Here is a 23,106-nt window from a genome sequence, read left to right as displayed (position 1 = left end):
CGGCCGTCGCGTCACTGCTGCCGCCAGCTTGGCTTCATTCCAAGAAACCCGCGGGGCTGGCGGAGCTTCCCGGATTCTCGATTCAGCTGCGGGTTGCAGCACCGTGAGGAAAGAGGCCCTTGGCTGGCAATGCCAGGGCCCTTCTGGGAAGTGAAAAAGCTGGGGCTGTTCCCACAGAGATGGGAAGGCTGGGGGGGCCTTTGGCAGGGTCACTGTGGGCAGCCTGGCCGCCGTCCCTGGGGGCAGCTTCCCACTCTGCCCCACCACGGGGTGCTGTGAACCCCCTGCTCTGCCAGGAGGGCTGGGTGTGCTCAGAATCCCCCAGGGCCCTGCTTTTCATCCCCTGATTCACCTCATCCTGCCCTGGGGAGCGGGGATGCTCCTGCCAGCCGGGGGCTGCTGTGCCTGCAGCACTGCTCTCACCCCATCACTGGCATGGGCTGGGAGTCACCGGTGCTGCTGGGAGCCCTAAACTCAGGGATGTGCCTCGGCAGGGCCTGGCAGGCGGCCACCCCTGCGCGTGGACATTCCTTGCATAGCTGCTGCGGTGCCTGGGCAGGCCGTGGCACTTCCTGGCAGCACATGTGCCACAGCCCCACGTAACAGCCCCAAAATAGTCCCTGGGACCGTGCCATGCCCACAGCCTGGGCCGCCACGCTCACCATCCCTCTGGTCCGGGCTGATTCCTAAGGAAATCCTTTCCCAGCAGCCGGGGTTCCCCAGGGGGGAGGGAGCACTGCTGGTGATGCCAGGCAGGATGCCCACAGTGTGGAGATGCAGACTGGGGCCGGGCACAGGGCACCTGGGCACAGCCTGCTCCTCACACACAGGGGCTCTGGGGGAGCTCTGGGGGGCTGATCTGCTCCCAGGGGATCACCCACATCCCTGGATTCAGCTCTTCAGCCAGGCACTGCACTGCACACCAGCCAGAGGAGCTGAAGGATTATTCCCATGCCTACTTCATGCCCCTGGCAGCAGGGGACAGGCGCTTCTGGGAACAAGGACATCCTGAGGAGAACTGAATCCTCTCCCTCAGGCATCTGTGCCTGGCTGGGGATCTGCACAGCACAGAGCTTTTCTCTCTGTGCTGGGGGGTGAGCAGTATCTTGTCACTCCCTACCTCAAACCCACCACAGTCCCAGAGGGAGCACCTGCAGAGTCTTTCCTACCCAGAGCTCTCAGTGCCCTGTTCCTGCAGCTCCTCATCCTGGCACGAGTCAGAACAGGGCTGGGGGAAGGCAGGACTCTCTTGGCCCTTCAGGAGCACTGCACTGGGGCTGTGCCACGGGCCCCTTCAGGAGCACGGCACTGTGTGTGCCACAGGCCACCCTGGGCCACCAGCTCAGCCCCTCCTGTGCCCAGGGCCACATCTGCCATCCCATGGCTGCACTGTGTGCCCAGGCCGGGAGCAGATCCATCCTCGTGGTCGGGCTGGCCGAGCACAGGGCTCAGACATACCTGAGTGCCGGGCAGAGCTTACGCACCGAGGGCTGAGTCACCGCGGGATCACCCGGCACGGGCAGCGGCTCCAGGAAACGGCGCTTACGTGGTGTAAACACATCCCAGCATTGTGCCGGGGCCAAGCGGCCCCAGGGGCGCCAGGGAGAAATCAAACCAGATCTGGTGTTTTTCATTAAAAAATAGTGCTCTTTATTATAAATTATGGAAACATTTTTTTTTCTTTCTGAATATAAATATAAATATGTGCAAAGTTTCATCTGAGTTTGGTTTTTTGGTTGAATTTTCAAGCATTGTTTTGCTCAGCCCTCAAGGCTGGAGGTGAAGATGGAATCTTTATAAAAGACAGTGATTCACGTTGGCCTGTAAACATCCCTTCGGTTAAAAAAATAAGAATAAAAATTAAAAAAAGCCAGAAAACCCAACCACTTCTCTGGGTGGACGCAGAAAAGCACTCACGAGATGACAGCGCTCCAGGGGATTGTCCTGCTGCTGCTGCTGCTGCTTTCCTGCAGGAATTGGTGCCCTACAGGGCAGCACAGCCGGGGTCTGTGGGAGAGGCTGGGCAGAGGTGGGCTGTGATGTCGGGAGTGAGGGCCCAGCGTCCTCGGGGGGATCCTTGCAGGTTGTGTGGGACTCAGCAGCATCGCAGCGACGCTTCCCCTCCACTTCCAGCTCAGCAGCAGGACCGTCACTGCAGGACCGACGAGCACTAACCCAGACCGCGGGGCAGGGAGGATATTAAGGCTTAGTCCCCTGGAAAATGGTAACGGAGGGCAAAGGCATCGACCTCTTAGTCTGGGGCTTGGTGTGAAAGGAGCTTTCACCCACAAGGAGGCAGCAAGAGGTACGGTATGGGCAAAAAACACCTTCCCCTGAAAACTGAGGAAAAGTGATCAGGCACTCCTGGGCTCCAGTGCTTTCCATTTCTGAGGGCGGAATTGCCAGGACACCCCGGGATGGGGCTGGCACGTTCTCCCGTGCTGCGGGAGCTGTCCTGGCTGCCCCAACCCACGGGGGCTTTGCCAATGGGTTCACTGTAACATCCACAGCCTGGTCGGAGCCATCTCCTTCCCTGCGGAGAGGAGGAGGTGTGACGCTTCCTTGAGGAGTCCCCCCAGCACCAGGGGTGCCCAGCCGTGCTGGCCACAGCCCCGAGCCCACGGCAGCTCGCCCCATTCCCCCTCTGGAGAGGCTCGGGATGCCCTGCCAGCCCCTGTGCCAGAGGGGCGCTGTGCCTGTCCCCTGTTGTTGTGCTTGTAGCATGAGACCTCGCTCCGCCGCTCCTTAGAGAGGGGCATCGTACTGGTCCAGGAACTCCTTGATGGGGGCCGGCAGCTGAGTCATCTTCTCGTAGGAGTCCAGGTGCCCGTTGACGGTCTTGCGGCAGAGGTGCTGCAGGGTGGAGACGCTGGAGGAGAGCGGGCGGCTCAGCACCAGGGGGATCTTCTCCCCGCCTGAGTAGATGTAGTAGGTTCTCTTGGGGTGCAGGGCCCCCCCGGGCTGCTCGGGGACGGCGCGGGGCGTGGGGGGCATGTAGTGATGGACCAGCTTGAGCACGCAGTCGAAGCGGGGCACGGGCTGGCCGCTGTGGGGGTCGCTCTGCAGGGAGAAGCTGCCGCCCTCGCACTGGATGCGCAGGTTCTTGGTGCCCGACTCCGTCTTGACGCTGAGGGTGAAGAAGTGTCTCTGGTCCGAGCTGTCCCTGATGAGGAAGGTGCCCGCGGGCTCGGCGCTCAGCAGCAGGTTGGCCTCGCCGCCCGTCACCGCGCTCCAGTAGAAGCCGCTCTCCTGCAGCTTGCGCACGGTGTTCACCACCAGCTGGTACTCGCTCTTGGAGCTGAACGTCTTGAGGCGGAGGCTGGTGTCCAGGGGGCGGCTCATCCCGGCGGCGGGGAACTTGCTGTGGGTGACCATGGCGCAGGGAGCCAGCTTCGTGTGCTCGGGGCGCTGCTGCCAGCAGCAGCCGCTGCTACACCATCACCTGCGGCGGAGAGCGCGGTGAGCCCGGCGTTCCCGTCCCCGGCTGTGCCCTGTTCCCGGCACTCCTGCACCCCGCTCCGTGCCTGTCCTCCTCCCGCGGGGACAGCGCTCCTGTCCCCTGTTCCCGGCACTCCTGCGCCCCGCTCCCCGCCTGCTCTCCTCCCGCGGGGACAGCGCTCCTGTCCCCTCCTGTCCCCTGTTCCCGGCACTCCTGCGCCCCGCTCCGTGCCTGTCCTCCTCCCGCGGGGACAGCGCTCCTGTCCCCTGTTCCCGGCACTCCTGCGCCCCGCTCCGTGCCTGCTCTCCTCCCGCGGGGACAGCGCTCCCGGTGCCCGGCAACCCCCTTCCCCAGCTCTCATTTCCCAGAAAATCCGGCACCCCCTGCCCAGCTCTCTCCTCCCGGGAAGCGGCAGCCCCTGTTCCCGGCTGCCCGGCACCGGCACCCCCGGCTCTTCTTCCCGGGAGGTCTCCAGCTCTCTGCCCTCTCTCCGAGCACCGCTTCTGATGGTCTCCTGCTCTCTTTACTCCCGGGGCCCCCGGTTATGGCCCCGCCGAGGCACCACCACCCCGGGCTCCCGCTCCCCGGGCAGCCCCATCACCCCCGGTCCCGGCGGTCGCCCCCCGGCGGTCCCGCTGTCCCCCCGCGCTGTCGGGGCTCCGTCCCGGGCCGTACCTGGGGCGCGGGGGCCGTTCCTGGCGGCGGAGCGGGGCCGGTGAGCGGCGGCGGAGCTGCCGAGGCGGCCCGGGGCGGTCTCTTATAGCAGGAGCAGCGCCCGCCCTCGGGTTCCTGGAACTGCGCGGCTTCTTGTAACGCGGCGGCACCGCCCGCGCCCCGCCCGGCCCGGCCCGGCCCCCGGCCCCCGGCGCCCACAGCCCCTGCCCGGCCCGGCCCGGCCCCCGGCGCCCACAGCCCCTGCCCGGCCCGGCCCGGCCCCCGGCCCCCGGCGCCCACAGCCCCTGCCCGGCCCCGCCAGCCCCGGGCCCCTCCGGCCCCTGCCCGGCCCCACAGCCCGTTCCGGGCAGGGCGGCTCCCTCGCCCCTCGCCCTGCGGAGAACCGAACCGGCCCCCCGGGGGACCCTCGGTGTCCCCCGCCCCTGCCGGGACAGCCGGGCCCGCCCTGGACAGGAGTTTGACGGGGGGGACACCGGGGCGGGGGGGGAACACCGGCGGGAATACCGGGGGGGACACCGGAGGGGAATACCGGGGGGGACACCGGAGGGGAATACCGGGATCACACCGGGGAGACACTGGGGGGGGGGGACACCAGAGGGGACACCAGAGGGGACACCGGAGTGACACCGGGGGGGGAACACCGGGCGAGGACACCGGGGGGAACACCGGGGTGACACCGTGGGGGGACACCGGGGGGAACAACACCGTGGGGGGGACACCGGAGTGACACCGGGGGGGACACCGTGGGGGGGAACACCGGGGGGCGACACCGGAGGGGACATCGGGGGGGACACCGGAATGACACACCGGGTGGGGGGACACCGGGAGGGACACCGTGGGGGGACACCGAGGTGACACCGGAGTGACACCGTGGGGGGACACCGGTGGGGACGGTGCCCGGCGGGAGGAGCGGCGCCGGAGCTCCCTCCCCATCCCTTTGGCAATTGTCGGTCCCGAGCTCGCGCACAGCCCGCGCTCTGTCCGTGGGTTTATTTTAACCAGTTTAATTTTCCCCGGAGGAGCGGCCGCTGCCCGGCAGGGACCAGCCCAGCGCGGCACTTCTGGGAAGCGGCGGCGGCGAAGCGGCTGCTCTGAAATGCAAACGAGCCCCGGAGCGCTGCCGGGACGGCGGGGGAGGAACGGGCCGGGCTCCGGGGCTCCCGGCGGGACGTGTCGGGGCCTGGCGGGGCCCCCGCGGCCCCCGGACACCGCCCGGCCCGGCGGGGCCGGTTCTGCCGCGGGCAAGAGCCGTGCACGGCCCTTGGGAGCTGCTCGGGGCTCGCCCCGGGGGAATGAGAGACCCTGCGGGGGGGTGACACTGCCGGGCTCCGGTCCGGCCCCGCATGGGCCCGTCCCACGTGTGCGGGGCGGGGGAGCCCCGGCCCGGCCCTGCCGGACAACGGGCCCTTCCCGAGCTCCTCCCGGCCCCTTCCCGGCCCTTTCCCGGCTGTCAGGCCGGGCGGGTCGGCGGGGAAGGGCGGGCCGGGGCCCCGGGGGCGGCAGGAGGCGCGGGCCGGGCCGGGCCCGGGCGGGGCGGGAGGCGGAAGCGGAAGCGGAAGGCGGGGTCGCCATGGCAGCGCGGAAGCGGAAGGCGCGGGCGATGGCGGCGGGCGGCGCGGCGCTCTGGCGGCGGCTCTCGGCCTGGCTGCCCCGGGGCCGCCTCGGCCTGGCCGCGCTGCTCGGCCGCCTCTCCGACCGCCTGTCCCGCGGCCGCGACCGCCGCGCCCGCAGGTAAGGACCGGCCGGGACCGCGCCGGCTCTCCCGGGGCTGGGGAGGCGGCGGGAGCCCTCGGCCGCCCCCGCAGCCGGTGTCGCGTTCCCGGGGCATCCCCCGCTCGCCGCTTCCCCTTTCCAGCCCGGCCCCTTGGAAAAGCTGCGTAGGGGAAAAGGGGCGGCCCGGCAGCCCCAGGCCGGGGTGTGAGTGGGGTTCGGCTCCGCTCTCGCAGACCCTTTAGCTCATCCCACTATCCCCTCAGGACAACAACTGGGCGTTATTTCCCATTCCTTTCCCATTCCCTTGCCTCCCGCTGTCCGGTATCCCTTTGGCAGGGCTGTCCCGGGGGCAGCTCAGCCCTGGGGCGGCACCGGGGGCTCGGCACAGCCCAAAGTCCCCCCGGGCCCGGTGGTCACGGAGGGCGAGGGATGGTCAGAGAGGGGCAGAGGGACAGGAGGGGCAGGGGGACAGGAGGGGCAGGGGGACAGGAGGGGCAGAGGGACAGGAGGGGCAGGGGGACAGGAGGGGCAGGGGGACAGGAGGGGCAGGACACGCTCTGCCCGGCGGCACTGACCGCTGCCTGTCACCCCTGACGGTCACCGGGGCTGTCACCGCGGTCCTGCAGGAGCGGGACCATCAGTCTGCTCTGTGTCCTTGTTCACACCAAGGAAATTCTTCTCACACTTGTCTCTCGGTCTCCCCAGTATTTTTGGGGCAGGTAAATTAGGCTGAAAGGTGAATTTACCCTGGAAAGCAGTCACTGAGTTCAAAGAGCAGCGCTGTAGATCCCCCCGTGTGTGTTTGAGTGAAATAACAACATTACATCCCACGGTTTCACTTCACCTCTGAAGAGGAGGTTTTACACTGAATAAGAGTTTCAGCTCCATTGGCAGTTTCTGTACCAAGCCTACATTAAAAAAAAAAAATAGAACAAACCCCAAAAAATCCGTTGTTTCTATTTAGGGTCAACTTTTTATTCAGAAAGGGCTCTGAGGTGGTTCCTTTTGATTCCGTTTTCTCTTTCTGGTTAACTCAGCGATGTGGAGTACGTGGAAAGGGCTCCCCCGTGGTTCATTTTCTGTTCCTCTGAAACCTGGTTTGTCACAGCGTGGAATTTTGATGATTTCTTCATAATGTTACATGGTTTCTGGTAGTTGTGTCTGTCTGCGTGGTTGTGAGGATTGGTTGTGCTGGGCAGTCACTGAGCTGATGTCACTCACTGGGGGGGAGAAGCTGCTGCTCTGGGAGCCAGATGCTGTGCCAGGGCTCTGTGGCTGCAGCAAAATACGGATTTATTTGATAATTCTAGAATCCATAGGTTCTCAATGCTGGATAAGGTGTAAATTTCACTATTGGGCTGAAAGATCAAACAGTGTTGGCACACTGTGAATTACTTAGTGAAAAATCTGGAGGATGCAATTAGTGGGGATAAATTGATCTATACAGAATTAATCTGAATCAAACCAAACAGCACTGGTGCTGCAGGTTGATGTCCCTCCAGATGTTCCAGAGTCCAGATGCTCCAAGCTGGACCCATCACAGCCTTCAGCCTTCAGAGCTGCCCTGGAGCTGCCCCTGGCTCCAGGCAGGAGGTGCAGGGCCACAGGCAGGCAGGGAGGTGTAGCTGGACTCACAATTCCAACAGTCCTTGCCAGAAAATGCCTACTGGGAATGATGTTTCTGGAAAGAGTCTGCTTGGCCACTGGTCTGGAAGGGTATTTGTGCTGGCCAATGAGATAAGGAGGATGATATTCATCTCTGTTGATTGTTATGGTAAAATACATAAAATTTGCCACTGCTTCCTCCCGGGAATAATTCCAGAGGATGTTGTCTGTGACCTGTGGGGCTGGGTTAGAGCCCAGCCGTGCCACTGCTCTGTGGGCTGAGCATTCAGTGGGTTTTAAACCCCCCCAGTGTTTTTTGGATGCAGTGTGAACTCCTGTAGCTCTGTGTGCCGTGGAACAGTGAGAATCTGCTCTCTGTGTGTGGCCTGTGAGGCTCGAGATGAGCCAAGGTGTGTGAAGGTTGTGCTCAGGTTCTGTAGACACTTACGAAAATGTGCCTGAAAAGTGACATTTCTTGTGTTTCTGTTCTGCTTTAATTCTTCCTGCACCTTTTAGGGGATATTTGCATTGGTTTTAACAGACTGTGCTGGCGATTTCTGTCACTTCTGGGTATTCAGGCTGAGCCCAGTCCACATGATCTGTTAAAACCCTCCATCCCAGGAATTCCTGCACTGACTGACTCAGATTTCGGTGTTCGTGAATAGTCAGTGACAAACTCTGGATTTTACAGGAAACGCCACTATGAACTGGTTTCCTTGTAAGGATGTTTGGAAACCTTGTGAAGATCCAGAGTTGTATCATGAACCAGATGAGTGAAATCATCTTCCTGGAATCTGTGTTCTTTTGGGCTCTGGATTGTGGTAAAAAAGCCAAAAGTTCCTTGTAACAAGTTCTGGTAAAGGTCGTGGTCAAGTTTCCTCTTGGTGTGTGATGACGGTGGAATCATCAGGATGGGCCACAGGATGGTGCCCCGAGGAGCTGGTGGTCCTCAGGGTCAGACCAGCCACCCCAATTCCATCCCAAAAAAGCCCCTGAGTGGGATCTGCAGACTGGAGCGGTTTGTGTCAGGTTCAGAGATGCAGTTCAGTCCCTTGCCCATGGATTCCTGGATCTCATGGGAGCCGCTGCTGCTAATTGTGCTGAAATGTGGTTTTGTCATGCGAACAGACTCCTGCCGGGGGTTATTCTGTGACTGGATGAATTTGCATGTGTGAAACCTCGGGGAGGAGAAGTTGCTGCTTGCTTCCTGTCACCCGCTGCGTGATGCTGGCAGTAAGCTGGTTTCTTCCCAAAGCGACTTCAAAGAAATTAAATCCGTTCTGAAATTTCTTTTTTTTTGAAGAATGAGTTTCCTGACGTTTCCCTCACAGCTTTTGTGAGGTTTTCAGGGGAAGTTGTGACCCTCTCTTGTTCTGAGGAATGCCAGTGGCGTTGCTAGAGAGGGATGGAGCCCTGTTGTGGCTCTTGGCACATTCCTGCTCCTTTTGTGGGTCATTCTTGGGGAGTGACTGCTCTGCCTTTGCTGGGGCTTCCACTTGGTCACCTTCTGTGCTGTGCATCGATTTTTGGATAAGATTGAGGGATGGAGGCATTTTTCTCTTTAAAGCAGCCTGATCTTTAAACCTGAAATGTGAACGACTTCAGCCCAGCTGAGAGCAAAGCTCAGCATGAGGGGAGTGTTGGCCGTGGCCAAGCTGGTGTGTGTGTGATGGAGATAATTCAAAACTGGCTGGTTACAGTGCAGGTGGAACCACCTCAGCACTGCCAGACACCTGAGCATCCACACTCTCATTTTCTGCAGCTCCTGGCCTCCTTCCCCTCCCGTGTTGTCCTGATGAAGGAATTGTTTCCCCTCATCTCCATGCCAGCTCAGGGGAGGAGCTGGTGATGTTCAGATCTGTTCTCCCACATTTTTCCTATGTTTCTCTGTTTCTACATTTGGCTTTGGTGATCCAGGTCAGATTATGGAAAGGGAAAGGCATTCTTGCCATTGTGGATCCCTGCCATCCATGTATTGGCCCTGGCTGCAGCTCTTCCTTTACCTGCTTGGAGTCTTTCTGGGAAGCAAAGGTTTCGCTATAAAAAAACTCTCCATCTTTTTTTTTTTTGCACAGATCATCATGGCTCCTTCTAGCCCCACTACTCACCCCTCCTGTTCCAGTGATCACAGCCCCACCGTGTTCCCTCTGTCCAGAAGGAGCCCACAGGTTCCAGTGGATCAGGAATTTGGTCCCGGAGTTTGGGATCTCCAGCTCACACGTCAAGGTCCTTTCATCCCCTTCGGAATTCTATGAACTGCTGAAGGTAAGGTGTGGGCTCCAAGTTGTGGGAATGGCTTTGATACAATCCCAGTTTTGCAGCTGCTGCCTGGTAACTGCTCCGGTATGGAATAGCTTTAGCTGCAGGGAGTGTGTTCTTCAGTTTCCCAGAAAGCACTGGGAAAGGTTTCTTCCTTGGATTTTAGATGCAGCAATGGTGCTGCTGTGGCTCTGCAGAGCTCTATATGTCTTAGTCACCACTCTCCAGGTGTTACCCTTTCCCCTCAAGAGAGGAGGTGCAGAGATGGGGCTGAAGGCATCCTCCCAGCCCGGTCTGGGCTGATGGCTCCTCAGGACAGACACCCTGTGTGAAACTGAACTGGTTTTTTTGCTGCTCCCAGGTGCAGATAAAAGCAGCCAAGCAGCGGGTGGTGATGGCCTCACTGTACCTGGGAACAGGACTCCATGAGCAGGAGCTGGTGAGTGTGGAAGGGTTTGGGAAGGTCAGGAAGGGAATGCTGGGGAGGGATGTGGAAGGGAGGCACACGGTGTTTCTAGTTTAGGTCTGGTATAGAGCCAGGGAACTGCTGCACTTCTTCAGGGGATAGCTAGCCTGGACCTGTCAGAAGGGACTGGCCTGGTGTTCAGAATGCTCAGAGGGGCTTTGTAAAACTCAGGTCATGGGAATCTATTTTCCCCTGGCATTTTTCTTGAACAGGATTTGAATTGTAGGTGTGTAGGGCTGTGTTTGGTGCTCCTGGTGCAGGACACAGATGAAGGATTGGTTTTCTGCATTTGAGACTTGAGATGAGCTTTGCTTCATGGTATTTGATTTTTTTGTTCTTTTCCTCTGGAAACAAAAGTGTTTTTGCCCAAGGGCTTTAGGTAGAAACCTGACCTTGGTCAGGTTCTGATGTTAGGAAGTAAATGTCCTAGCAAGGTAAAGGTGGATGGAGTCTGCATAGTGTTTGTGCCCAGCTTTGTCTGGGCTTGCACCTAGGATTCAAATTTCCATTTGACAAACAACATTGTAGTTAAAGAACAAAACTGCAGTGAATTCCTTCCAATGTATGTCTCTGATGATGCAAGTCTGTGATTGGGGAATGTTATTGGGACTTTTCTGCTAACATTAATTGCTCTTGTGAGACCTGAAGAATGTGGACGTGGAAAACTTGAGGCCCTTTGATCTGTGGCTTTGGGCTGGTGGAAGCTGCCAGGCTGGCAAAGGCTGAGCTGGCTGTGCTTGGCACAGGGGTGTGGGAGCTGTCTTGGACACGGTCTCCTGCTGCTGAGCACTTCCCTTGGAGAGTGTATTTGCTTTTGTAATGAGGAGAGAACTCTCTCTGCAGGTGTATTGCTTAGAAGAAACACTGGAGAAATCACTACAAGCAAAAGGCTCACCTGACCTCAGAGTTTCCATTCTCCTCGACTACACCAGGGGCTCCCGGGGTAGGAATTGCTGTTCATTGCTTTTCTCAGAGCCTGATTTTACTGTTCAGCTAGAGAGACAGTTCTTTTCAGAGCAGATATCTTGGCCAATTAGACCTACTTGCTTACAGCATGCACCTTTCAGGATTGGCCTTTTTTATTCCAGAACTGCATATTCCCAGAAAATCTTCAAGCTGAGCCACTTTTCTTCCAAAAATAGGTGGTAGGAGCAAAAAGGGCCAAACTATTCTGTTCAACTTCTGTAGTCTTGCTTGGTTCATTGGTTAGTGCATTTGGCCTTACCCATTATGCTCACTTACATTTTCATTTTGAAAGGAAAATGAGAATTGTTGGAAGCAGCAGCACACTGAATCAGGAACCTGTGGTCATCTGCAGTAACTCCTGTAGATGTATTACCAATGCTGGTGAGGCTTGGTTAAAGAGCTTGATAAGTGTCAGACCTGCCCTGTGACTGATTCTGGATGTCAGTTTCAATATTGACATTGTGCAAATGAAAGCGATTAAAAAAAAAAAAGCAAAGAAAAAGGAAAAGGTGTGAAGGGCAGTGGATGGGAGGGGAGCTCACCCTGTAACCAGCTGGAGAGCCGTGTCATGGTGTGTCCTGTCTGTGTGCCCTGTGTCTCCCAGGCAGGAAGAATTCCCGGACAATGCTGATCCCGTTGCTGCAGCGGTTTCCCAAGCAGGTCCGCGTGTCCCTTTTCCACACTCCAAACCTGCGGGGGCTCCTCCGGCTCCTGATCCCAGAGCGCTTCAACGAGACCATCGGGCTGCAGCACATCAAGGTCTATCTCTTTGATGACAACGTGATCCTGAGCGGGTGAGTCCTGCTGCCTCAGCCTCCTGCAGGTCCTTTTGCTGGGCTTTGGGCTGGGTGTTTGTGCTGCCAGAGCTGTCTGAACATCTGGACTGCACCATGATCCTGTCAGTGCTCTTGTGAGATGGGAGAGCAACCACAGTTCCTGCACATGAGGTTCTCAGATGAAAGCCAGCCTTTCTTAAAGGGAAAAATATTTCAAGATTCCAAAGGAAATGGCCAATTTGTACTTTAGTGCAGCTATCCCAGAGTGAGGCCTGTAGCCTGGGCTGGAAGGTTGAGAATCGTGTGCTCCAAACCCGTCTCTTCCCTTTCTCTTCAGCGCAAACCTGAGTGATCTGTACTTCACCAACCGTCAGGACCGCTACGTCCTGCTGCGGGACTCTCCCGAGATCGCAGACTTCTTCACGGAGCTTGTGGACGCCATTGGGGACGTGTCCCTGCAGTTACAGCAGGATGACACAGTCCAGATGATGGAGGGAATGGTGCACCCATACCAAGGTAGGAGAGAGTTGTCTCACCTGGTTGGGTGGTGGGATCCAGAGGAGGGGAGTGGCAGCCAGAGTTTAAGGATGACTTAGACTCCATCCGTGTGGGAATAGCTGGGTGTCTGGCCATTGTTCAGACTGTCAGGTGTCCTGTTTTGTGCCATCCAGTATTAAAATTGAGGTTGCTTGAATTTCAGGACCGGATCTGTTGGAGTTTTCCCAGCACAGTGGCTGTCACAGGCTAATTTGGCAGGGTGTGCAGAGGTTGGAAATAACTCTGTAGCCTTTTCAGTGCTGCCTCATAAATGTGCTGCTTTTGGCCTTAAGCTTCCGTCCTTTGAGAATTTTTTCTGATATTACCAGCTGCAATTCCAGGTGCTCTGGATGTGCGTGTTCTGAAGGGTTTATGAATGTGCTGCTATTGTTGGTAATTAATCTCTTGTAGTAGAGTTTGTTCTGGGAATCAAATGGGAATCAGTTCAGAAAGACTGGGAACAGGCGTAAAATTGGGCAGAGAAGGGCAGTGATGTGCCAGGCTGATTGCGTCATCAGTTTTTGTCCTGGCCTTGTACTGCTGGGTGATGTAAGTTCAGGCTGGGGGTGGGAGTTCATTTGTGTATTCCAGCTCATTCTTGGTTGTCAGTGTAGCCTTGTCCTCATCCTTTTCTTTCTCAGAGGATTTTTCAGGCTGCTGCTAGTTGCTGAGAATTTCTCTTCTGTAACGGAGCTCTGCCGATCTTGAAACAGCTGGTTTGGGCCTTAAGGCAGTCATGTGCACTCTGTGTTGGCTCTGATTTGTTCCTGTATCCATGTCCTGGTGTGCAATAGGTGACACGTAGCTCTGTGCCTGTGGATCTCACAGCATCTCTCTGGCCTTTCCTGCAGGAGACAAAGTGGCTTATTGCGAGATTGCCAACCGCAGGGTCATGGAGGTCATCAACTCTGCCCGGACACGGCAGGAGCAGCTTCATGCAAAGACTTTCCACAGCAGCCAGCCAGGCAGCTCCCACTTATCCCAGCAAGGCTCTCAAGCATCTGGGGATCTGAAACCAGAACCTGACACCTGGATCTATCCCTTAATCCAAATGAAACCTTTTGGGATTCAAATAGATGAGATGGTCACAGAGACTCTGCTGACGGAGGCTGAGCGGGATGCCAGGATATACCTCACCACTGGCTACTTCAACTTGACACAGGCCTACATGGACCTCATCCTGGGCACGAGGGCTGAGTACCGCATCCTCCTGGCCTCCCCCGAGGTCAATGGGTTTTTTGGTGCCAAAGGGGTGGCGGGTGCCATCCCTGCTGCCTACGTTTACATCGAACGTCAGTTTTACAGTGAGGTCTGCTACCTGCAGCAGCAGGAGAGGGTGCAGCTCCAGGAGTACTCCCGTGCTGGGTGGACATTCCATGCCAAAGGTAAGAGGATAAGAGCCCTTATCCCAAGGAGTCTTGTTCTTAGGTGTGTGAGAGGTCTGCGTTTGGATTGCGAAAGGAGTGAGGGGCTGGCTGGGAGCCAGTCTGGGCTTAACCTTCAAAACGCTCCTCCAAGGTTCAAACAACTTGATTGTGTAAACCTGGAGGGTTTGGATCACTTAGGGGACACCTAGCCTTTGGATTTCTGGTTCATTACAATCATGGGGATGGTGTGAGAGCTGTCCCTGTGGTGGATGAGAAATGTGACGTGAAGGAGAGGAAGCATCTGGATGTGTTTGTGATGCAGTCAGTGCTGTGGTGCAGTTTCTTGTATCCCTTGGGCTGGTTTCAGCAGGCAGGAGTGCTGACTCTGCTGGGGACCCTGCAGCAGTACCTGGGGCAGGTGCTGGAGGGGAGCTGCTCCCTGGGCCTCCCCAGCAGCAGGTCTGTTTGGGGACAATGTGAGTGTTGGGGGATTTGCACCAGCTCCTGTTCACAGCTCACGTGCTTATGGGAGTCAGGGCAGCCAGAGGGCAAGGGGCTGAGGAAGGAATATGGTCTAACATGCGGTGAGTTAAAGAATGCTGCCCTCGAGGTCTTCTCTGGGACACCCTGGATTCCTGCTGGATATACCATGCCCAGCTCTCAGGCTCAGCACGGTGCTCCAGATGGAGTGTTTGGGCTGTGATTGCAGCACTGGGGCTCTGGCCATTCCTGTTTTGGGGAGAGCTGTTAGTGGCCATGGCTCCATCTCCCTGCTCCTGCAGGAGTGCTCAGAGGTGGTGGGGAGGGAGAGCTGCAGAGTCGGCCTTGTCTCAGCTGTCAGAAATCCCTGGGTGCTACTGGCTGCCTCTGTGTTGAAATGACAAACAGATCTCAGGGTGCCCCTCCCCAGCACAGTCAGGAGTGCAGGAAAACCCTTGTCTCACACAGGGCAGCTCCAGGAAAGGTGCCTGCCTGCCTGCCTGCCTGGGGTGTCCTGTGTCTTTCAGGATGCACGTGCTTGGGTCATCTGTGGTTCCCAGGTTCTGCCTTTGTTGAGCACTGCTAACTCCCAGTGGGATGTGGTTTGGCATAAAATGAGCCCAGGAACAAGGGCTGCTTATCCCAGCTACCGAAGTGCAGATGGTCATTGGTGCTGTTTGGGCCAGCTGGGCCTCGTGGGGCTGTGCTTTGGGCTCTCTGCTGTGTGGTGTTTGCCTGGAGAGGGACGCAGGGCCTGGAGTTCAGCAGCTCCCGTGCCTAGCAGGGGGGACAGTTGGAGGCATTGGCTGCCTTGTTTCCATTCCCTTCAGAGTGCTGGGAGGATCAGCGTGCAGCTCCTCCTCTGGCTGCTCTGCCCTTGGCACACGCTGGATTCACCTCCTTTCCTTCTGCAGGAGTCACGTGGTGTGGCAGAGAGGACAAGGACAGAAGAGGGAAGGGAGGAAGCCTTGGAGATGTGAAGGGCATGTGCACAAGGAGCACATGGAGCCTAGCTCCTGCCTGAGGACATGAGATTCCCAGCAGCAAATAGTGCCTGTTTGTGCTTCCTCTGTGGGCCGAGACATGAGACACCCTTTAGTCTCCTGTGGGATCTCACTGACATACCCCAAACACTGGGGCTGTGCTGTGTGCCCCTCCCTCTCCCCTTAAGATGTTTGTGTCTGCATGCACAGTGTCAAGTGGTGCTCCCTGGGACGTCTCTCCTGGGTGCAGGGGCAGCAGATGGGGTGCACGAGTGAGCAGGGGCTGCCAGCAGCTCTCCTGGTGGGACATCCCAAAGCCCCCTGCACTTTCCTGGCTGTGGCGTTGGGGGTGACACGGGTACACCCTTGGGGTGAGGGTCCCTTCCAGGCAGGTTCTGGCGGCAGGGTGCTGGGCAGGCAGCTGTGAGCTGCGAGATAAACCCTGTTACTGCTATTGACTGGGCTGGGAAGCTGCGCTTCCCCTTGCTGGAAGGTGAGTCACTGTTTGAGCAGATCCTGCCAGATGGCCATGAAACCAGAGACCTGTAAAAGGCTGTGGGACTGCCACAAGACACTTGGGAAGGCAAGGAATCCGTTCCTCATGGCTGAAGTCCAGCCTTTGGCTGGTCAGGCACCGGCCAGCCCCTGGCAGGGTCCTGTTTGGTGGCAGAATGTGACAAAACTCTGTGCCATGTGGATGCTTTCCTGTGGCTCCCAGAGCCCGTGGTGGGCTGTCCAGCCTCGCTGTGGTGGGGTGAGCCCGAGGGGGCTGGAGGTGGCACAGCCTGAGGGCAGTGCCAGCTCTGTGAGTGTGCTGTGGGGGCGGGGAGGAGGTTACAGGAACTGGCAGTGAATCGGCAGCATCTTACTCAAGGCATTCTTGGAACTGCTCTGGGGCTGAGTTGGGAAACCTGCTGCTATTTTAAGGCTGAGGTGGTTTTTATGCTATGAGTTCTTTGTTGCAGTCTGTGTGTGACCAGCCATGGGGATAAGCCTCTACCAGGGACTCACCCAGGGCTCTGCTGAGGAGAGCAAAGGCTTTCTGGCTCCATTTGTGCAGAGTGGCCACACAGCCTCTCCTTGGCAGCAGTCCTGACTCTCCTGTGGCTGTTCCTTCTTGTCCTGCTGCAGTGTGCTTGAGAATAATGTGGGGTTTCCATCTTTCCCTTGAAAACCTGTCCTGGGCTCTGTCCCACCTGCTCTCTGTGCTGGCAGAGCTGTGGGAGCTGTGCTGGTGAGTGGTGGCAGGGGCCAGGTGCCCTGGCAGGAGTCTGACCTCATCCCTGCAAGTGAGGGAGTGAAATAATTTGCACTTCTGTGTCTCTTCATCATGGCATGTGAATTCAGCTGCTAGAGCTGGGAGATGCCTCTTCATGTCATGGTCCTGGGATAGGGTTGGTCCCTGGCCCTGGGGCAGGCTGGACAGACCCAGCCTGGCTGCCCTGGGCTTTGGGGCTGGTCCCTTCACTGAAAACCTGTTTGTCTTCTCTCAGCATTTCTGAGTTCACTGTGGTGCAAAACAGCTTCTAATGCAGTGGCAGGACTGGCTCTGGGCTGTTTTGGGGCAGTGTGTTCCTGGGGTGCACTGGGGCTGCTGCACTCCCAGTCAGAATACTCCAATTTGGGCTGTGCCAGGGCACCCCACGAGTCACACAGAGCAGCACAGCCCTGCAGGCCCTGCTGGGCTGTTCTCTGCTCCCCAGCTCCTGTACAAAATCCGTAATCCACGTTTAAAGCATTTAATTCACTCTGAGTGAAGGGACCGTGTGAGCCCACCCTGGCCATTCCCTTGGCTGTCATGTTTCCTCTCTCCCTCACTTTTCCTGCAGGCCTCTGGCTGTACCTGGCAGGGAGTGACCTGCCCTGCCTGACCCTGATTGGCTCCCCAAATTTCGGGTATCGATCAGTTCATCGCGACTTGGAAGCTCAGGTGGCGATAGTGACAGAAAACAAAGCCCTGCAGCAGCAGCTCCACCAGGTAAGCAGCAGATCCTGGGGATGCAGTGGGGATGTTGCACTTGAGGGTCACATGGGGAATGCTGATGACGCAGTGGCAATAAAAACCTCCAGCTTCAATAACTCAAAAGCTGCTGGAGCGTGGGGAGTCCTGAGGAGCTGTCAGTGAAGTGACTATTGATGAGCTGCCTGCTGCAAGTACCCAGTGCTGGGAAATGAGGCCATAACGGGAAGGAATGTGTGTCCCCAGTGACCTCGGGTACTGGGAGTGCTCAGGGCTGGATGAGTGTGGAGGATCTGCTGCCTCCTGTGCTCCTCTGCTCCTCTGAGCCTTAACCCCAGCATTTGGGCATTGCCCAGGGCATGGAGGGTTTGGGGTAATGAGACCAGGCCCTTAGAATGTCTGAGCTTGGACTGGAAAAGGCCTTCTGGACTGGCTGGGATGCCCATGAAGTTCTGTGACAGAATTCTTATCATGAATAATAATATGACATTACATAATCCCGATACAGACATTTTAAAGTGGTTATTCAATTTTAAGTGTATATTCAATGTCCCAGGGTTTTTCTGTGCTGTTTCTGTTTTAATTAGGCAGCTTGGAATGCTCAGCAGTTCTGCTGCTGCTCCAAATCCTGCCTGGTTCTCCAGGCATTCTTGACTGAATCTTCTGCTGGAACTGACTGTCCCAAGTCATTTTTCTTGCAGTGTTCTGTTTCAAAGCAGATCAGTTTGGTGCCTCTGTGTGACTTGGAGACCTCAGAAATGCCCTGTGTGAGGCAGGTGCTGGCAGAGTTGTCTGCAGGATCAATGGGAATTGCCCTCTTGCATCAGGGCTCTTCCCTGAGATGAGTCAGAGTGTATCTAATCAAAAACAATTCTATTACTGGAAGAGTTGCTTGAGTATTTCAATTCATATCTTGCCTCTGCTTGTTTCTAATGGAAGGGGAAAATCAATGGAAATGTGACACAAAGGAATTTTCTCACAGAGGGCTGCAGTGATCTCATTCAAAGGGCTTTAAACCATTCCCGATTGCTGGAAGCTGATTCTGAGATGGGCTGGGTGTTTACTTTCTGTGGTCTTTTTTAGAAGACTTAATCCATTCCTGGGATGCTGCCATGAAATCACTTTGCCTGTGTAATGTTCAGTTCCATTTTAAAAATGTGCGCTGAGATTTGGGAAGAAATGTGAGTGCTCTGGGTGCCTTTGGGTGCTTCTGTGAATGAACTGAGATTGATTCAGGGAACTGACCTTGCCTCTAGCGCTCATATTGGATGGTCATGGAGCAGAATCCTCACAGCAGGGCTGACTATAACATTTGGGGGGGTCTCAAATTAGAGTGAATTGGCAGATTAATGTCTTGGTTCATCTTTTTGACGTTACTTTCCAGTACTTGGTTCCTGCCTTCCTCGTTCTGCCCTGAATTTAAGCAGTGCAGGGTATTTTCTGCCGTTCGTGACAGCTTCATTTATTAAAAAAAATGATGATCAAACTTCCAGGAGCTGTTCTGCTCCTCGTTTGCCTGCAGATGCTGAAACCTGACTGTTTGTGCTGCAAACTCCCCCTTACCTGTGAGCCAAGCTCTGCTCTCACGTGCTGCGAGCGTGTTATCAGCAGGGAGGAGCATTTCCTGCCCCGGCAGCCGGGTGCTCGCGTAGGGGCCCCAGTGTTTCTGGTAATTCAGCTGAGATCACGGCTGCACATTCATCTGCAGCCCGAGTGTGTCTAGAAAGAGCCGGTCCCAGGAGCTTTGGTGAGGTTTCCTTTTCTGGCAATTACAGCCCGGCCTTGAGGAGTTTTTCTGAAACTCAAGCTCATGCAACTTGTGGGGCACAAAAAGCAAAACCCTTGTTCTCTGTAGAGTTTAAATTACAAATTCTTGAGGAGAAATGATGCATGCTTGTGGCAAGATCCCCGGTCAGCTTTATCTGAGAATTTATTTCTCTGAAAGATCATTATATAATTTAACAGTTGGGATTTACTGAGATGATGTTTCTTTTCCTGTTCAGGAGCAGGAGCAGCTTTACCTCTGCTCAGGTGTGGTCTCAACATCCACGTTTGAGCAGCCAAATCGTTACGTGAAACTGTGGGTGAAGCTGGTGACACCTCTGATCAAGAATTTCTTTTGAAAGAAGAAAAGTTGCTGCTTTGGGTGAGTTTGCTGCCATTATGGGGAATTCTATTGCACTGAGTGCAGTGAATAGTGAAGTGCTCTGTCATGAAAGAAAGGTGATGGATGTGCAGATGATGTGGGGAAAACCAGGCACTTCTAGATTCCCCTGGGGTACTGGGATCAGTGCTCAGGTCCTGACTGGGTTTTGTCTACTAGAATTTTTGACAGAGAACCCATACAGTGGTATTTTCTGTGCATGGAAATAAAACTCCCATTTCTGAAATGTCCCTGTCAGAGTTTTGCAGAGAGAGACTGTGTTTGTGTTATCTTGACCAGCTAATAGAGAGCATTGCTGGAATACTTAAAATGTTTTATCTTTGTACCCAGTCAGGGCTTTGCTTTTCCCCTCTAGTGTTGGTTAACAGGGGCAATTGGTTTTGCTTTTCTGTTTTGTGTTGTCCTGGGGTTCCTGGTGGAAATTCAGTCATAACTGATTATAAATACTGCTGCTCTATAAAGAAATGAGCTGCTCTCTGTCCTTGCCCTTGGGGCTTGTCTGATTGAGCTGTGAGGGAAGTTTGAGGTAACTGTATTGTAGAACTAATTGTTCAGATATTTCACAGGGCGGGGTTTTGGTGAATTGTTTTATGCCAAAGGGGCCAGCCTTGGCAGATCCACTCACTGTAATGTGTGTTACTGCTGAGACACATTATTTGTTGTGAAGAAAGGGCTGAGTATGTTCTGTACCCTAGAAACAGAAATAACATACTTCAGAGAGGAACCTCTTTGCAGCTGGATCGTCTCTGGGCTGTGCAGGTTGGGTGTGGGTGAACTGGACCAAATCTGCACCTTTTCTCTCCTGTCTGCTCCAGCCAGACAAATATGCTCCATGCAGGAGCATGAGGAGTTTCTGCTCAGTTCACACTGAGCCATCACACAAAGAGCTGTGGGAAGATGGAGAGCCAGGAGAGAGAAAGGAGTCAGGCACTTGTGTGCAGTTGTTCTGTCTGGCTTCCCACGGTGGTCTGGCTCCCCACCAGCACCACGTCAGAAACCACCAGTGGAAAACCAGTATATCCTCCCTGAGAACCCCGTGTGCTGCGAGAGCAGCTCCACATGGCAACGCTTCCAGCACCGCTTTTATTGATACTTTGCTAAAAGGGTTCTGGTACAATCAAACGTAAACTGAGTTACACAACTGTGAGGTTTTTACAAGTAAAAGTTAAAAGTGTTGCTGTTTTCCATTACCATTAAAATCTAGGCCTCTAGGAGCAGAGCCACGCCGGCCAGCACCCACTTGGCAGCTTTTTCTTTTGTCTTCAGGTTGAAGGTCCAGACGTAGGTGGGCCCTCGCGACCGAGTCTTGTAGACGGGGCACTCGTAGACGTTGGTGGCCTCCACGCGGTCCACGGGGATGGCTCGGAGCAGGATGACGGGCATGGCCGGGGTCAGCTCCTTCATCCGCGCCTCCGCGATCGACCCCGTCTGCATGTCCCAGCGCGCGCCTGTGGGGACAGCCCTCCCTCAGGGACCCCTCAGGACCCCTCAGGACCCCCAGCTGGCGGGCTGAGGCCGGGCAGAGTGCCTCGGTGGTGGTTAGGTCTGACACGTTTTCTCATCTCACTGTGACCCAGGACTGCGTTTGCCTTACTCTGTGTGTGTGTGTGGGATGTCTGAATAAATTCTGTCCCCACCCCTCCCGTCAGCACATCTTTATATGGGGATTGTAGAGTTTAAGGTAAGCTGGCTGTGGTGGGATCTATCACATGGTGTCTGTCCCGTGTGCTCTCTGCTTTTTGTCTAAGTGGACCCCTCAGCTGCTCTGCTGAAATGCCTCCTTCCCTCTCATCATTAGCAGTAATTATCATGGATTTATGTTTCTCAATTTGTCTTACTCGAGCATCAACTGAGAATGTGACGTGTATTCACTAGAGCCCTGTAGCTCCAGGAGCCCTGGGGTTCATGAGCTGGAGCCTGAATTGCTAAAACACAAATTTGGGTTTGGAAAGGCTGTGTGATCCGGGCAGTGCTGCCCTCAGCTGGCGGCTCAGCCTGGACCCAGGTGCACCCAGGTGGACCCAGACCAGCCAGCAACTGCTGACACTGCTCGGCTGCACGGGGGAGAAGGGCTGAGCTGGGCCTGCTCCGTGTCTGAAACATCTCAGAAATGCAGTTTTTACCTTCCATAAACAGCCCGTGCACGAAGGAGCCTTCTCTAGGGGGAAATGTTATCTCCTCACGGGTCTTCTTGGTCACATCCGCTGCCAGACACATCTTATCCAGGGGCCACTGCTTCTTCCTGGCTGTGGACTGCATGATGGCTGTGAGGAAGGACTGGGGGTTGAAGAATCCTGCCAGCCACACTGTTGCAGGCAGCACAAAATCTGTTGCCCAGACTTCCAGTTCCTGAAAAATAAATCAGCAGAGTCCTTTAGGGAGGAGGATGTGCTGTGAGCTGCAGGACACTGTGACAGAGCTGATGCTTTGCTGTGCGTAACCCAAGCTTCAGCTGATCTTGCAGAATGGGGACTGGCTGGAGGTGGTGTGGGAGGAATAAGCGGCAGATTCCCCTGCAGCAAAGAAGCTGAAACCCTGAATTCATAGTGCAGAAAATACTGCTATTTTTTAACAGACCCAGTTTTATTTATTTTTTTTATGGGACACCCAGAGTTGTAATGGAGGGGAGCTGATGTTCTCTTGCTACAGGGATGTACTGTAATGGGAACCCTGATCAGACTTGTGCCCCCATTCCTGGAGTAACAGCCCTTTTCAGGTACTTTAGGCTGGTTAAAATGATACTGGGAAATAAACCAGTTAACAATAAACCAGTGCACTGGTGAGGGGAGTCCTGGGGCACCCCAAGCCCTGCCTGTCACACACACTCTGCTCACCCTGATCCGCAGGAGCAGGTCTGCATACCAGGCTGCCAAGCTGAGAAGGGAGGGATAGGCATAACGTGTCCATGATTCTGGAACATTGTCATAGAAGAGAGCGTTTCCCAGATCTTCCATCTCGGATGTAATTGTCAGCTCTCCCTTTGAAAAAGAGAAAAGCCCAGGCAGTGTCACCTGCAGCCAGTGGTGGGACAGCCTGAGGGGTGTGGGTGGGTTCAGGGAGCAGAAAGCTGGGGCTGCCCCTCTTGATGGGGGAGAGCAGCAGCAAAGACAGAGAGTGCTTTGGGAATGCTGGAGATGGTCCAGGCAGCTGCCTGCTGTGTACCTGCAGTCCCAGGTCCAGCTCCTTCAGCGAGCGCCTGATGGCATTGGTCAGGATGTTCATCCTTTCACATTCCTGGAGGGCTACAACAGTGTATGGGGTTTTTTCCTTTGCCTTTGACATCATATCCTCCATGTTGAAGGGCTCCGGCAGCTGCCCAAGGATTTCATCCAGGACTGACTTCACCTGAAATGAGAATGCCATATACTGGTCTTGCCCAGAGAAAAGTGCTGCGGGTTCCATTTAATTAAGTTGGTAAGGTTTTTTCTTTTTCTGCCCTGGTGTTTCTTTGTACCTCCTCCTCTGTTATTAATGCTCTGTTCTGTTACTAACTGCTCTTGGGTCTTAAAAAGCTGTAGTTCTTTTTTGATAGCCGAGGTAAGAGACCTGAAGCCATGAAAGTTGTGAAATTCAAGTGTAAAGTCCAGGCAGTCAGGAAGAAGACTTTAAAAAAACCTTATTTTAAATCTTTGTTTTTAGTAGTTGCTCTCATAACTGGAGGTTCCTCAGCCACCTCCATCTGCTGTGGAGCCCCACGTAAGCCACATGTTGCCAGT

At 55.7% G+C, this 23,106-nt stretch overlaps 3 protein-coding genes across 3 annotated transcripts in view; 1 reads left to right on the top strand and 2 right to left on the bottom strand.

Moving 5' to 3' along the window:
* Positions 1-1,663: 1,663 nt before the first annotated feature.
* On the bottom strand, positions 1,664-4,155 carry SOCS3 (suppressor of cytokine signaling 3). The gene is made up of 2 exons (XM_083874862.1): positions 4,115-4,155; positions 1,664-3,442 (listed from the first exon to the last, which is right to left on the bottom strand). The coding sequence occupies exon 2, from the start codon at positions 3,373-3,375 to the stop codon at positions 2,746-2,748; it is 630 nt and encodes a 209-aa protein (XP_083730988.1). The 5' UTR covers positions 3,376-3,442; positions 4,115-4,155; the 3' UTR covers positions 1,664-2,745.
* Positions 4,156-5,170: 1,015 nt separating this feature from the next.
* Positions 5,171-20,769, top strand: PGS1 (phosphatidylglycerophosphate synthase 1). The gene is made up of 10 exons (XM_083874595.1): positions 5,171-5,845; positions 9,508-9,697; positions 10,053-10,130; positions 11,001-11,100; positions 11,728-11,917; positions 12,237-12,415; positions 13,288-13,821; positions 17,096-17,244; positions 19,230-19,372; positions 20,657-20,769. The coding sequence occupies exons 1-9, from the start codon at positions 5,211-5,213 to the stop codon at positions 19,347-19,349; spliced, it is 2,175 nt and encodes a 724-aa protein (XP_083730721.1). The 5' UTR covers positions 5,171-5,210; the 3' UTR covers positions 19,350-19,372; positions 20,657-20,769.
* Positions 20,508-23,106, bottom strand: part of DNAH17 (dynein axonemal heavy chain 17) — a gene marked incomplete at its 5' end in the record, with an annotated part of 31,935 nt that continues 29,336 nt past the window's right edge. The window contains 4 exons of the mRNA XM_083874728.1: positions 20,508-20,838; positions 21,514-21,739; positions 22,225-22,368; positions 22,553-22,735. Of these exons, the coding sequence (XP_083730854.1) occupies positions 20,591-20,838; positions 21,514-21,739; positions 22,225-22,368; positions 22,553-22,735 (801 nt within the window). The 3' untranslated portion in view covers positions 20,508-20,590. The remainder of the gene's footprint in view (positions 20,839-21,513; positions 21,740-22,224; positions 22,369-22,552; positions 22,736-23,106) is intronic.

This window comes from Zosterops lateralis (genome assembly GCF_965231275.1).
Source record: "Zosterops lateralis genome assembly, chromosome: 18".
Classification (NCBI taxonomy): Eukaryota; Metazoa; Chordata; class Aves; order Passeriformes; family Zosteropidae; genus Zosterops; species Zosterops lateralis.
The sequence above is the reverse complement of the archived record's forward strand: the minus strand, read 5'-3'. Positions and strand labels throughout refer to the sequence as shown.